Raw genomic sequence first — 13,827 nt, 5'->3', positions numbered from 1 at the left:
TGTTTTGAAAAATATGGAGGCATTGGCTTATTGAGATACCTTTCTATTCAAAAAAAAAAAAATGGTTTATGATAAATTGAGTTCAAATTATCTGTGTCAAACGAAACATATGTCTTAATTACGGTTCATGTCACTTCAAAACTTCATAAACTATACAATATTCAACAAAACAAAATCCAACCAAATGTAGACACTGGATATTGATGTTACAAATCCAACGCCGAAAGAATTACTTCATTATCATTTCTAGAAAAAAAGTTATGTGTGTCAAACAGACTGTCACTTTTTAAAATATTGAATTTTATTATGTACCACTTTTTGGAGGAGATAAAAAAAATTGACATAAATATTATTATTTTTAGATTAAAAAATATGGTTACAAAGTAGGAACAAAATACTCAAAATCACTAGTTTATGTCATCTTGAAATTATTTATATTTTTGGAGATATAGTCACTTGAACATGACGTTTGTTGCAAAAATATTGATTTCAGTGTCAAAATTGGTCAAAAAGTGGAACCCATTATTGTGGGATCTTTCCATTCTCCCCCATTCTAGAGTTAGACCATGTATACCACTGATTTGAATGACTTGGAAATTTTTCATGAATAGGATCTATAACTCCCAAAGTGTTACGAAAAAGTAGTCAACTATCAAATTCTTCATGACTAAGAGTCAATTGTTTTGACCAAGTACAACCATAAGAATGTTCAACCATGTTAAGATCTTTGCCTAGAATCCAATCAATTGGAGAGGTTATTAGCCATCTAATTCCACAAATCTATTTAGCTCTTGGCAAGATTGGGAGCATAAATTGAGAAAAAACCTATTAGATGACCATTAATAAAGGTGAGAACCCAAACACAAATATGGGAAGGGTCCCCATATTTAAGCCGATAGGCTTATTATTGTGAGACTTTCCATCGGAATGTTATGACATTCTAGCGATGTTGGATGCCGCTTATTTGAACATGGTTGTCTGTGATCTTTCACACTAATATTTCATTTTCCAATTTACAATGTCAGAGTTAATCATTCATATATTTCATTTTCTAGTTTACAATGTCATAGTAATCATTTAGCCATATTTTAAAGATAATTGCTAGTTAAAATATGATTTTCTTCATGGGGCTTCATATGTATTTGTTTATCTCTAAATATAATACATCTTCCTAATCTTCATGTTCGTCTAGACCTTTGTGTAGTTCATTAGGCCATATTGATAAGGATATCCATACCTCCCAAATCTCCTCAATAGGTTCGCTATGATTCGGTAAGTACTATGTTCCATTAGGGCTTCTTGCTCATTTTGTTTATAATAAAAATACCAAGTGCCTAATATGACTGAATTATCCACACTTTAATGTCTGCACTATCTATCATTTTAATTCCTTACTCAAAAGAATCACAACTTTTTAAATCCAATCCTCGGCTATGACTGTTATGTTAGTAGATTTTCAATATGATATCTGATATGAGTGATTTCATGTTGTATTTTATAATTGAGTTATAGTTATGCGATTATAGTTAGGGTTAGTTTTAAATGGTGAGCAAAATAAACAATCAATTTAGCCTTGAAGTTTCCTAAATTTCTTCCTCTCTATCATGCCTATTACTTTGAATGTGGTGTTCTCGCATAAACTCTCACAAAGGATTGTTGTAAATTTATGTGGCTTCCTCTTTAAATAGCCCACTACACTGTCTTTCTATTCCATCTCAATCTTCGTCTAAAAAGTTGAAACCTAATTAGGGTTTTCCATTGCATTTTCTTTGGCAAAATCTTTGAGACTTTTAGTATGGGGAGTTTGAAGGGCACATAAATAAGCGTAGTGCTTCTGGTTGTGTTATTTTTGTTTATCATGCATGTCTTCAGTCGATATAATCCTCTAAATCCTACCATATCCAAAATATTCCAATAAGAGTCCCATTTGTGATTTGTGAGAAGGGAGATGCTATAAATTAGGTTTATCTTTCACTCCATGATTAAGATTCTAGGCACCTGACGTTGACCTTATTTTCGTGCACGTATATATAATTTTCTTTTAATGATAGTTGTGTGAATGAATATGTTCATCTTGTTTGCTTACATATAGATGTATTGTTTATACAAGCCTTCCTTTCATATGGGTATCTTGGATTAGGAGGGGTAGTGTACAAGATTTAGAATAATATTGTGTACTTTATTTATTCGATTTCTATATAAAAGATTTTGAGGATTATCTTAATTATTGTTTTACTAGAAAATTTGTTGTTGTAGAATTCTTTCTTTATGTTTCGTTGTTGCTACATTACTAGTTTCCTTTCACTCCAAATGTGTTTTAGGTTTCATCTTCATGTCAAGCATATGATCATTTCTTGTGATTTTAGTTTATTGCCCATGTGACTTTTGCACAAGCCGTACAAAATGTGTTAGAAATCCTATAATCTTTTGAAACCATTTTTGGGCCTTTTATTATTTTTTTGTTTGGGGATCATGCATTCCTTTTTTACTTTTTCATTATTACGTTCTACGCAGACCTAATATTCTCTACAGCTAACACTTGTGTAATTTTTTTATTATCAATGTATGACTTAATATTCTTTGTAGTTAATGCTTCTAGAGTTTATTTTTAATCAATGTTTATATTTGGCTTATTCTATTAGTCAGAGGATAATACTAGAAGATGAATATGTCCAGTTAAATGATTCAGTGCTTATACAAATTGATATATTTAAAAATTCTAATTAAAAGTTTTAAATTATGTTTATTCAGTTGAAACCCCAATAGCAAATGGTATACCAAGGTACCTCATTATTTCCCCGTGCTTAATTTTCTTCCAACCTGGTATGATCGAATGAGGAACATGTCCATGTTGAACCATGAGAAATTATGTTTTATGATGGGAAATTTTAGAACCTAAAACAACACAATATGTAACTCCAAAATGTTCATCATGTATCAATTGGTAATTTCTTTTTCAGATTTATGGAGAAATAACAAATTATTGTCAACATAGTGGTATGAATTGGTAACAACAACATTGTTGGGAATAGATATTCTTGAGATAAGCTTCATGTTGTTAGCACTTTGAAGAAAGTACCCTAGTGCATATGTCGTAAGGACATATAAATAAGAAGCTAAAGGGAAGCCTTGGCAGATAGATCGTTGTAAGGTAAATGGATCTATCATATAGGGTTATTAATAATAATTTGAGCATTCACATCTTGAAAAAGCATACTGACACGAGCTCAAGTTTTAGGTCCAAAACTAATTCATTCAAGCATTTTAATAACAAACCTCCAACGGATCCTATCACAAGCTTTATTGAAATCAAGCTTGATGAGAATGCCATTTTGTCATTTTTTTGCACCCATTCATAAGTCTCCCATTCTAACATTATATTGTCAAGAATAAGTTGTCCAACAATAAAACCATTTTTCTTAGCACAAACAATTCCTTGAACCACTTGTTTGATCCTAATGGCCAAAGCTTTTGCAATAATTTTATAAGAAGTATTGAGCAAGGTTATAGGATGCCATCCTAAAACATAATCTTCATTTTTCCCTTTGAGCAAGAGTTTAATGATGCTACCATTGATAATAGGACCCAACAATCCATTTTTGGAAGTCTAAAAATCATCCTTAATATGAGACTACATAGCTTTATAAAATTCCATAGGGGGGCCATCACTGGTAGGACTTTTATACGTAGCCATAGAAAAAAGAGCCATTTCCAACTCTTCCAATGAGAATATTCGGTCAAGAAATTGGCAATAAGAAGAATCTTTCTTTTTGGAATATGTGCTCTGACAATATCCTCAATGATTTTTTGAATATCTTGTCATTGGTCTTCTTTAAAAAGATCTTCATAGAATCCCTTAAAAACAGTGCACATATTAGGAAGATTAGATTGCAAGGTATTAGATTCATCCCTTGTCTCTTCAATACTTTCCTTTTTATGCTTATAGTTGAGATAAGAAAAAATAAAGATTGGAGCCTCTATTTCCTTCCTTAATCTAGTGGAGTCTAGATCTAACCTTAGTCCCTTGCCCTTTGTCATTCTCAGTTTTTTGCAATTAAGCTTCTGTAACTACAATAGTAGTTTTAATGTTCAAATTGAAAGGATCAACATTAAGAAGTTTTTTTATCTTAGATAAGTTTACCATAGAGGGATTTCCTTTCGTCTACATTGATAGGCCTTTTTTTACCAAATGAATCTAAAAAATCAATACATCTAGTAATGGAAGCACACCACCAGTCAATCCAGGATTCCCCTTCATCCAATTTTGGGATAGATTCCCATATGCCCACCAAGGAATCTAAACATATAGGGTTCTTCAAATGGGTAATATCTAGTTTGAAGGGAAGAGAATGCTCAACATGTGAATTTCGAGGCAGAAGTATGTGACAGAATATAGGAAAGTGATAAGAAAGAGTGGCGAAAAATTCCACTTGGACACATAAACCTTGAGAATCATGTCCGTAAGGTAAACTAGGGGCCAACTAGAATCTATCTAGCCAGCTCATCTTTCTATTCTCCCCCATTCCACAATTAGACCATGTATACCACTGATTTGAATGACTTGAAAATTTGTCATGAATAGGATCTGTAACTCCCAATGTATTACGACAAAGTAGCCAACTATCAAATTCTTCATGATTGAGAGTCAATTGTTTTGACCAAGTACGATCATAAGAATGTTCAACCACATTAAAATCTCCACCTAGAATCCAATCAGCATTGGGGAAGTTATTAGCCATCCAATTCCACAAATCTATTCGGCTCTTGGCAAAATTGGGAGCATAAACTGAAAAAAAACCTATTAGCTGACCATTAATAAAGGTGAGGACCCAAACACAATTATGGGAAGGGTCCTCACCTTTATTACGTTGAAGTCGTACTATACTGAAGTTGTCCAACCTCAAAATTCAATCTACGGTCGAAAGTGTTCTATACTTGATGCAAGACGATACAAAGGATCGTGGATTGCTCTATGTTTTTCATTTGTTGGTTTTCTCCGAAGTTTTCAGTGTAGTTTTCAGTGTATCATAGAAACGTTGGAAGTGGAGCTTTAAAAACAACGACACAATCGACATAATGTTCTGAAACACTTTTCAATCAATGATCATTTTCTCATTACAAACAATGCAAGATGATGTGATTAATCCAAGTCGTTTATTTTCGTCCATTTTAATTGAATGTTTATGGGCCCAAATATTACAAATGGTAAATGAGACGGACTCGTGTAGGAGTCGTTTGATGAGACTCTTTCTTGATATAGTTAATGTTGTATCGTGGCATGTGCGACACTTAAGAATCAGTCCATGAACAAATGATGTTGTCCGCAGAGTTAGTTGTGCAACACTTAGCAATCAGTCCGTGAACAAATGCTTATTGTTTCCACTCAAAAAATAAAATATTGTTTGTAGGGTGAACATTCATCGAAAAAATATTCGTTCTTGAAGCAGTGTGAATCACCGTTTCGGAGCAAGGGTTGTTTGGACTGGTATGAAGTTCGAGATTGAGGGGTATTATTGTTGAATCCCACATGTCTTCCATAATGGAATTCCAACCAATTCTTGCAAGGCACTTTCTGGTTTTCTTTTCTCACACAATCAGGGTGGAGGCTACAGTCCTCCATTTGCACAGTTGATCATTTTTGTTTCTTTGAGCTTCTCACATGCTATATCTATTGACTATTGCATTTGATTTTTCAACCTCTGGTTTTCTTAACTTGTTTCTCCTTCAGAGGAACATTCTATTGTGGTGTTGAATTCTCCTTCAGCCTCTCATTTCCTTCTCATCTTCATTGGCTCTGGCTGTGCCGCTGGAATCTCACTTATCTGTTGACATGTGGGCTCAAATCAAACCAAAACCACCACAATTTTAGCTTTAATTCTGAAAAAGCAAAGAGCAAAGCTTTCCCACAAAGTCTACCTTGAAAGAGAGGAAAAAGCCTGACCAAGTGTAGTAGACTATTTTTGTAGGCTTTGTCTGTATGGAATAAGATTAGATCAGTTTTTGTACTAGAATCATCTCTATTGAAGTATCTTGGTAATAGCCCAAATGTTGTTTAAATTGTAACTCATGTTCTGAGTCTGTTATTTTATCTATCAAGTTACAATTCATGATTTGGGTCTATTGTTCTTTTATCAGTTCAAGTCTGGAATTTATCTTTTCTGGCTGATGTCTAAAATGTTCAAGTTGTAATTCATGATTTTGTTATGGTGTTTTTTAATTTGTTGAGTCTTATTTCTATTTTATACCTGATAAGTTATGATTGGGTCTAATAGTTTTTTTATCATTTCAAACTGCAATAAATCTTAGACTATTTATTTAAAATAATGTTTAGATGAAAATTCTATGGGATGATGTTTAAAATAAATTTTATATGAATATATGAACGATATAATATCCTAATCTTCATATAAGAAAATTATTTTTAAATGCCATACAAATTTGTTGAGAAATTTGTGAAGAGGAACAGACTTGGATGCAATACTACAGAAATATCCATCAATATCTTTACTCTTTTCATAGATTTTAAAACTTTTAACAATTTTATTTTATTTTAAAATAAAGTATTTATAACCCTAAATATTCACTAACTAATAACAACAACAACTGTTCCTAAAAAAAAAATATTTATTTGTGTGAGAATCTTAAAACATCATGAAATCAAAATTTTGCATTAAACTATATTCATGATGTTATTCAAATTTATTATACAAGATTTAGACATCTAGGTCATTGAGCACTAAAGCTATTCAATGTGGAAGGCTCGAAGCTAGACAAGAACTTCCAATATTGCAATAGGCTGCATATAAACAATCAAATCATCTAACAATTGGTGTTTTTACTTGGTGAGAATTGTGTAGCACTGATGGTCTATGTCGTATAGATTTTCACCACAGAAACATGCTATTTTTTGGGCGTTCATAGAGGTGAGAAAATGGCCTTGTTATTCACAACATTAGATTTCCTCTTTAGCATTTCATTGTGGATGGTTACTCCTTTTATCTTTGTGGTGGCTAAATGTTGTTTGAAAAAAACCAATCCTTATCTTTTTTTGTCACATATTATTGCAATGGTATGAATGGATTACTAAATCTCCAAGGTACTATTTTCGCAGTAAGTAAACTTTATTTGGGGCTCTTATTTACCAAATGTGCATATAGTTAAGACGTTGCATTTAATGATGTTTTGGGTGAGTTAAAATTACCAAGCCCCTATTTGTGTTGGTCGTCCTATATATTGATTTTATTTTGAATGTTAGTTTTGTTTCTCCATCTGGATGTTGTTTTTGTTTTATAACTAATTCGCCTTATACCTTTTGAATAAAATAAAATCCTTATTCTCTCTTTTATTGTTACTTCATTTTAAATTCCAACTACATAATTAAGAAATCATGGTTGGGCATACATGTAGTAGTCTCATAGAGTCCCAACAGTATAATTGATTTTGAGGGTCATGCACTTCTTCAACAACACTTTTAAACTGTCATATTCATAATCTCATTCCTGACTCCATTTATAATACAAATATGGGTGTTGCGCTCTCCCTCAAGTCCGTTCAAAAGGCCACGCTCGTCGTTGGCTCTGGCCATGATGTCGACCTTGCTAAAAAAAAGTCCTTCCTCCTCACAACATCATAAGGTCGAATCCCTGTCGGGCCAACCTTCTTTTGCTTCGAATTCAGCTTTCAAAACAGAAGTTGTTGTATTGGTGCCTAAAATGGAGAGTAAAAGAATGGATGAGTGTTTTTTTCTACTCAAGCTATGAATGTGTGGGGTTCTTTAATACATAATGGTGGTTTTGGCAAATTTGCTACAAATTATGGTCCGTGAAGTTGAGGAGCACATTTTCTTGGAGTTGATATTATTGTTAGTTACTATAGAGGCGTTTGTATCTTTGGATATTTCCCCCCTTCATAATGGTGACCACTCATTCTACTCCACACTATTGTTGTTTGCCTTTGCCAAGTGTGAGGTGATCTTATCAAAAAAGGTAGATCATTAAGGATAAAGCTTTCTTGTGGTAGTTATAGTGAAAGTAGAATGTTATTTATGTTGGACTAATTATCTTCATCTTCATTTGAAAGTACATAAAATATTCATCTTATTGAATTCTCTCATCTTTTCTCTTAATATTTAATGATTGGGATTATAGTTAAGATCATGACTAGGGCTAGCTATTGTTGTAATTAGAGCTAAGGTAGTGTTTATAGATTAGGTTACAAACTATGTAGGAATTAATTTAACTTATTATTTATTGTCTTTATATTAAAGTTTATTAATATTTACATAATAAGAAATCAACTTTAAAATTAAGATTAATCAAGAAATAATGTGTATTGATTAGATCTTTTGTACCAATCAAATGTTAAGGATACAACTTCTTCAAAGTAGAATGTTATTTCATAAGGATATCATTTAGACTAATTATCTTTCACTATCTTGCATAAGCATAATTTGTTAAACAACCTCTTAATTATTAAATTCATGAAATGCATGACTATACAGAAGTACACAAACTATTTACCTCATTGAATTATCTCATTTCTTTTGTTAATAATTAATGTTTGAGTTTATAGTTAGGTGACTAGAGTTAACGTTTTGTTTACAAATTAGGGTGTGAACTATGTAGGATTCTTATATTGGTTCTGATTATGATTTTAAGAACCTGTTTAAGGTGAAGCTTTATATGAATAATATGCTCCCACTCTTATTAGTTGCATAAATATATGTGAAAATAATAGACCCTTTTTTTTTTGGATGGAGAGTTCAAATTTGTGAGGCAGCCCAGCAAGGCACGAAGTCTACGAGCTACCAACCAACGAAGACCACCATATAAACATTTTAGATATCACTTTCCCACTATTTCACTTTCAATCTCTCTTCGGTAGAATAACCTAAGTTAAAAAGCCATGGAGCAAGACCAATAACAACCCCACCTTTGCCATTACGGGATATGTGCAAAAAAACTAGCATCTCTCCAAATATTTGGATAAAGCAGCGCCTCTAGTTTAATATTACAAAGTTTGACTTCTTGGAAGGAAAGAACATGTGGCTTCCATTTCTCTATCATATCCTTCACTTTATACGTGCGAGGAGGGAGGGAAATCCTTGGGACGCTCCATGAGAGTAACCTAAAGTTCATGTTCGACATGAGAAGATTCTTCAGCCTGGGACATCACATTAAAACTGTTTTTCAAGATTCAATTCAGCATCCTTAGTCATATACTCTTTAGAAGATGGAGATCTAGAGGGGGCGAGAGGGAGGAAGGGGGGTGGAGTCAAGAGATTGCAGGGGTGAGGAGTGAGGTTGAGGGAGAGGAGGGAGAGAAGAGGGAGAGGTGTCTCTCGCCTTACGAGAAGGAGATGATAGGTTGGAAGATATAGGTGGAGAGGTTTTGGGGTCTCTAGCCTTGAAAGAAGGCAGCGATGGATTATAAGATTATTTTTGGCTTCTTCCATTCTTCTAACACAATTCCAACCATCAATCATGACTGTGTAATAATTATAAGGAGTGGATTCCTCAAAAGCATTCGAAGAGATACTAGGTGTGGAAGAAGACATAGGCGAATCATTGGCATTTTGAGTTGGGGTAACAGAAGGGTGAATGGTAGCAGGAGAAGAGACATGGCTAGTTGGAGACACGTGACCATTGGACGAAACAGGACTATTAAGCTAAGCTAATTTGTTCTTTCGAATTGGACACTCGCGGATCAGGTGACCTTCCTTCCGACAGTAAAAACATGCATTTGGTTTATTTAAATATACTAATGGCTGCATCAATTCAAAACCTGGGCCAAACAATGTAATATTCTCTGGCAGGGGATTGTTTAAATCCACCTCCACATAGGTTTGAGGGTGAACACGAAGGCTTGAGAATTTGTCAGAATTTCGCTTGCACCAGATTACCTTTCCCAGTTGGGCACTAACTCGTCCGTTGTATTTGCAGAACACAACGCAACCAGGTTGTAGATACGTTCTGGTTACAATATTACATAATCCTAGGTATAAACTATGCAAATTGTGAAACTGCTTTTTGGAGTCCAAAACTTACCTATTTACAAATTAATTATTGATTCTTAGATTAAAATGATTAGAGTTGATTTACTTCCAAACTTATTTTTTCCCTACAATTAAGTAGACAAGCATAAAATCCCTAAGAAAAAGAACTAAAGCCAGCAAAATGTTACAGACGAGCAAAACCAGTACCACCATTTCTCAAACAGTATCAGCAGGAAGTGGATACGTGCAAAAATCAACTGTATCCTCGGGCTTCTTTGCAATGCAAAGAAACAGCCTCTCAAAAGCAGCTCCCATTTTCCGAGCAGTAAACAGCTGGGCCGCCCTTTTTCCACAAGTCCTCCCCTTCTTCTCCAAAACCCTCTTTCCATCCTCCAAAACCCTCTCCAACGCCTTTTTCAACGACTCGTGAGTGGGACTAAAAATATACCCAAACTCTTCGCTAACAATAGCACTCCTCACAATACTCCCAAAATGCGTAGCAAAAACCGCTTTACCGCAGAGCATGGCCTCAAGGGTCGTCTGATCGAGTCCCTGGGCTCTCAAAGTGGGATTCATGAAAAGATCCAAGGCATTATAGAAATCCCCCAGCTCTCCAGACCCCAGAGGCCCAAGGACCTTAACATTCGATCCAAGTTCCTTGTACCGGCTTCCCCATGGTCCATCCCCTGCAATCAATACAAAAATGTCTGAATTTCGTCCATCGGAGAACAGATCTTGGAGAACCCTAAAAACCACAGGATGTCCCTTGTCTTTCACCAGTCTTCCACTCATACCCAAAACAATCCGAGCCTCCAAAGGCACGCCATGAGTGATTCTGAATGCTCTTCCCTTTGCCGGATCTGATCTGAATCGGCTCTCATCGACGCCATTGAGAATTATGTGCACATTCTCCAATGGAATCATGTAAACCCTACTCAAAACATCCCCCATATAATCACTCGTACCCACATGGTGTTTATAGTTCTGAAAGAATCTGATCTCCTGGATGACCTTATCCAGATGTTCCTTCAGATCCTTGTCCACGGCTGGTGTTCTCTTATCTGCCGGATCCCTGGTTAGTTCTTGTACAATGCTTGAATGCGTGCTCTCGTAGGCTATCCCCTGCCATGTTGCAACCACATTGTCTAAACCCTTTGCATATTTATAGGGCAAAGCCACACTTTCTGTGTGTATTATGTCGAATCCTCCGATTTCTTGGGTTATGTTTTGGAATTTCAACCAGGCTTCGTCTTTGTTGATGAATCTGTTCACTGGGTCTGTGTAGTTTGTGAAGTGAAAGTGCATTGATTTGTCACTTTTGATGGCTTCAGAAGGATCAGAGGGGAGGCCCGTGAAAATGTGTACAATGTGGCCTCGTTGGGCGAGGACCCTGTGGAGGGTCAGGGCATGCCGTTCCAGGCCTCCTGCTTTGTCTTTGGCCGGCCATTTTTTCACAAAGAGGGCGATTTTAAGGTGTTTTGGAGAGGGCTCTGAGCTAAAAGATAGGGCGTTCCAGGATGTGCTGAGTTTCAGGAGATCCCCTGCATTCAACGTTACATGGTAATGAGGATTCAAGGCATATTCTAATGTATTGCAACTAAAAGCCCACCATGTTAAAAGCTTTGATATGAAATAACAACAAAAGGCCTAGAAGAGAAAAATGCCTGCTTATTCCATTGAAATAAGCAATTGTCAGAATATAAACTGCGTTGTAATCGTCATCAAATAATCATCATCAACAAAAGGTCTATAAGAAGGTTTATTAGCTTTGTAGTTTCGAACAGTCTGGGGTATTCTTTTCCTTTCAGCTGTATGTTGACAGCTTCTATTTTTGTTCTGAAATCTATTCTGACACATTTTCTTATTGTCAGCAGATTCTAGAAAAAGCATAAAGATTAATCTTCAAATTTGAATCATTAAATGTACGTAAATCACTGTTTAGAAATAAGAAGATTTGTATAAGTGATGCCAGGTAAATCAATTGTTCAGAAATAAGAAGATACAGTGTATCTGGTGAATTTAATTTCTTTTTGCTTAAGATACATAGTAGAAGATTGGAAATGGAAACAAATATAGAAATTACTTAATGCTGCATTCTTTTGGTCTCTTAGACATCATTCAAATCATTCATTCATGTCTATTCCTACATCTAGCTATTTTGAACGCTGATACTTTGTTGTGTTTAAAGTTATCATTTGTTGCTACAATATCCTTTTAGCAGAGTGTGTTTGAAATTTTGACTACCGTCTTGAACAGTTTGTGCTTTGTGACAGTTCGTTTTAATTACATTTTCTTTGAAGTTGTAAACCTTGTACTCTATGAGTCTATTCTCTGAACCTCCAGTAAAATTCATAATTCCCAATGGTATGTATTCTGATCCTCAGTTATGCAAGTATAAAAGAATGCTCATCACAATTCTAAAATTCTAACAAATACTTTTTCAAAACTTTCAACTCCTTTACTTTGTTTTGTGACCTTCATTTTATAGCAGCTGAAATTCATGACCCTGAAGGCTAGGATTTAAATATTTTTACAACATTATACTAAGAAGGAGATGACATACCTTTGTAAGAGGAAACTTCTGCCCTTAAAGGAATGTTGGCTGTTTCAAACTCTTTTCTGGGAGAATCCGTGCAGAAGAAAGCGGAGAAGGAGAAGAGAAGAAGAGGATAAAAGAGGAGACAGATCACAACCAAAAATTTCCAGAAGAAATGCGAAGAACAGAAGAGTCCATTGCTGCCCATTTCCCCTCTGGCTGCCGTTTCTTTTTCTTTATTTGCATCTCTCTTTTTATATTCGTCCTACTCACAGACAATTTCCGAATTGCCCTCCTCATTTACATTTTATTACATTCATTTTTGTGCAGAGCAGTGAACGTTGAAATTATTGACGGGTTGGTAGGAGTGGTATTCTAAATGGGCACGCAACGCATCAGATTTTCAGGATCTGCCAAACGCACTCGTTTTTTAGGTCTTCTGAAAATGGGATCTGACAAGTTTTGACAATATCTAACACTGTTCTACCATTTGGTATTGGATTTTTTTAAGTGTAGAAAATGCATGAAATCTTATAAATGTTTTATTAAAAAAATTTGATTGTTTCGGAATTAGTGGTGGGAGATGTAACAACCACATTAACAGTTTATTTGACATGTGATTGATAATTTCGGAAGTTGGAGAATAAAGAGTGGTTTTGTCCCCTGGTAATTGTCATGGGCAGCAAGACTTGATTCCTGGTAGGTGTTTCACCACTCAACTTCACCACTCCACCAAGGGCCCATTAACATTTTAAACTTATTTTCAGATGGATAAGAATAAGAATTTTACATTTCTTTTTTTTTATTGAAACAAAGCAAGTTTACAAAGAATAACAGCTACACGAGGTAGCTGGGAGAGAGATTCATCATATAAAACACATCACTACAAAACAACAAACACCTGGGATTACATTGAGAGGACATGCGAAACACTTTGCAAAGGTCCATATGGCAGTTACTTTGAAGCTGATTCACTTGGTATTCATCATATAAAACAAATCACGACAAAACAACAAACAACTGGCATTACATTGAGAGGACATACGAAACACTTTGCAAAGGTCCATATGGCAGTTACTTTGAAGTTGATTCACTTGGTCTTTAAGTTGCTGTAGCTGGTTCATGGTTGAGGGATTCCTTATAGATATTTCTTGGGTACATGTAATTTGAGGTCATCCCGACCTGCCATATGATTTTTCTATGTCAATTTTCTCATGTTAATCCTTATTATTTAATATTTTATCAAAAATATTGAATTAATATTTTATTTATAAATAACTCATATTAAATTATTTTA

The 13,827-nt window shown here is 34.8% G+C and overlaps 1 protein-coding gene and 1 long non-coding RNA gene across 2 annotated transcripts; one reads left to right on the top strand and one right to left on the bottom strand.

Annotated features, from left to right (window-relative positions):
* Positions 1-9,123: 9,123 nt before the first annotated feature.
* LOC149544605 (uncharacterized) lies at positions 9,124-13,195 on the top strand. Its single transcript, XR_016355063.1, has 2 exons — positions 9,124-9,709; positions 12,861-13,195. It is a non-coding gene; the product is annotated as an uncharacterized LOC149544605 (long non-coding RNA).
* On the bottom strand, positions 10,050-12,807 carry LOC149544606 (uncharacterized). Its single transcript, XM_089795211.1, has 2 exons — positions 12,558-12,807; positions 10,050-11,535 (listed from the first exon to the last, which is right to left on the bottom strand). The coding sequence occupies exons 1-2, from the start codon at positions 12,736-12,738 to the stop codon at positions 10,211-10,213; spliced, it is 1,506 nt and encodes a 501-aa protein (XP_089651337.1). The 5' UTR covers positions 12,739-12,807; the 3' UTR covers positions 10,050-10,210.
* Positions 13,196-13,827: the final 632 nt, after the last annotated feature.

This window comes from Cupressus sempervirens, chromosome 8, assembly GCF_028749045.1.
Source record: "Cupressus sempervirens isolate cs-2001-9-10 chromosome 8, ASM2874904v1, whole genome shotgun sequence".
Lineage (NCBI taxonomy): Eukaryota > Viridiplantae > Streptophyta > Pinopsida > Cupressales > Cupressaceae > Cupressus > Cupressus sempervirens.
The sequence above is the reverse complement of the archived record's forward strand: the minus strand, read 5'-3'. Positions and strand labels throughout refer to the sequence as shown.

What these genes read in the sequence shown, in the direction of transcription:
- LOC149544606 (XM_089795211.1), bottom strand. Translation starts at nt 12,738, where the DNA reads ATGGGCAGCAATGGACTCTTCTGTTCTTCGCATTTCTTCTGGAAATTT. An exon ending in AGAAGTTTCCTCTTACAAAG is followed by an intron (nt 11,536 to 12,557) that starts GTATGTCATCTC and finishes CGTTGAATGCAG; the next exon opens with GGGATCTCCTGAAACTCAGC.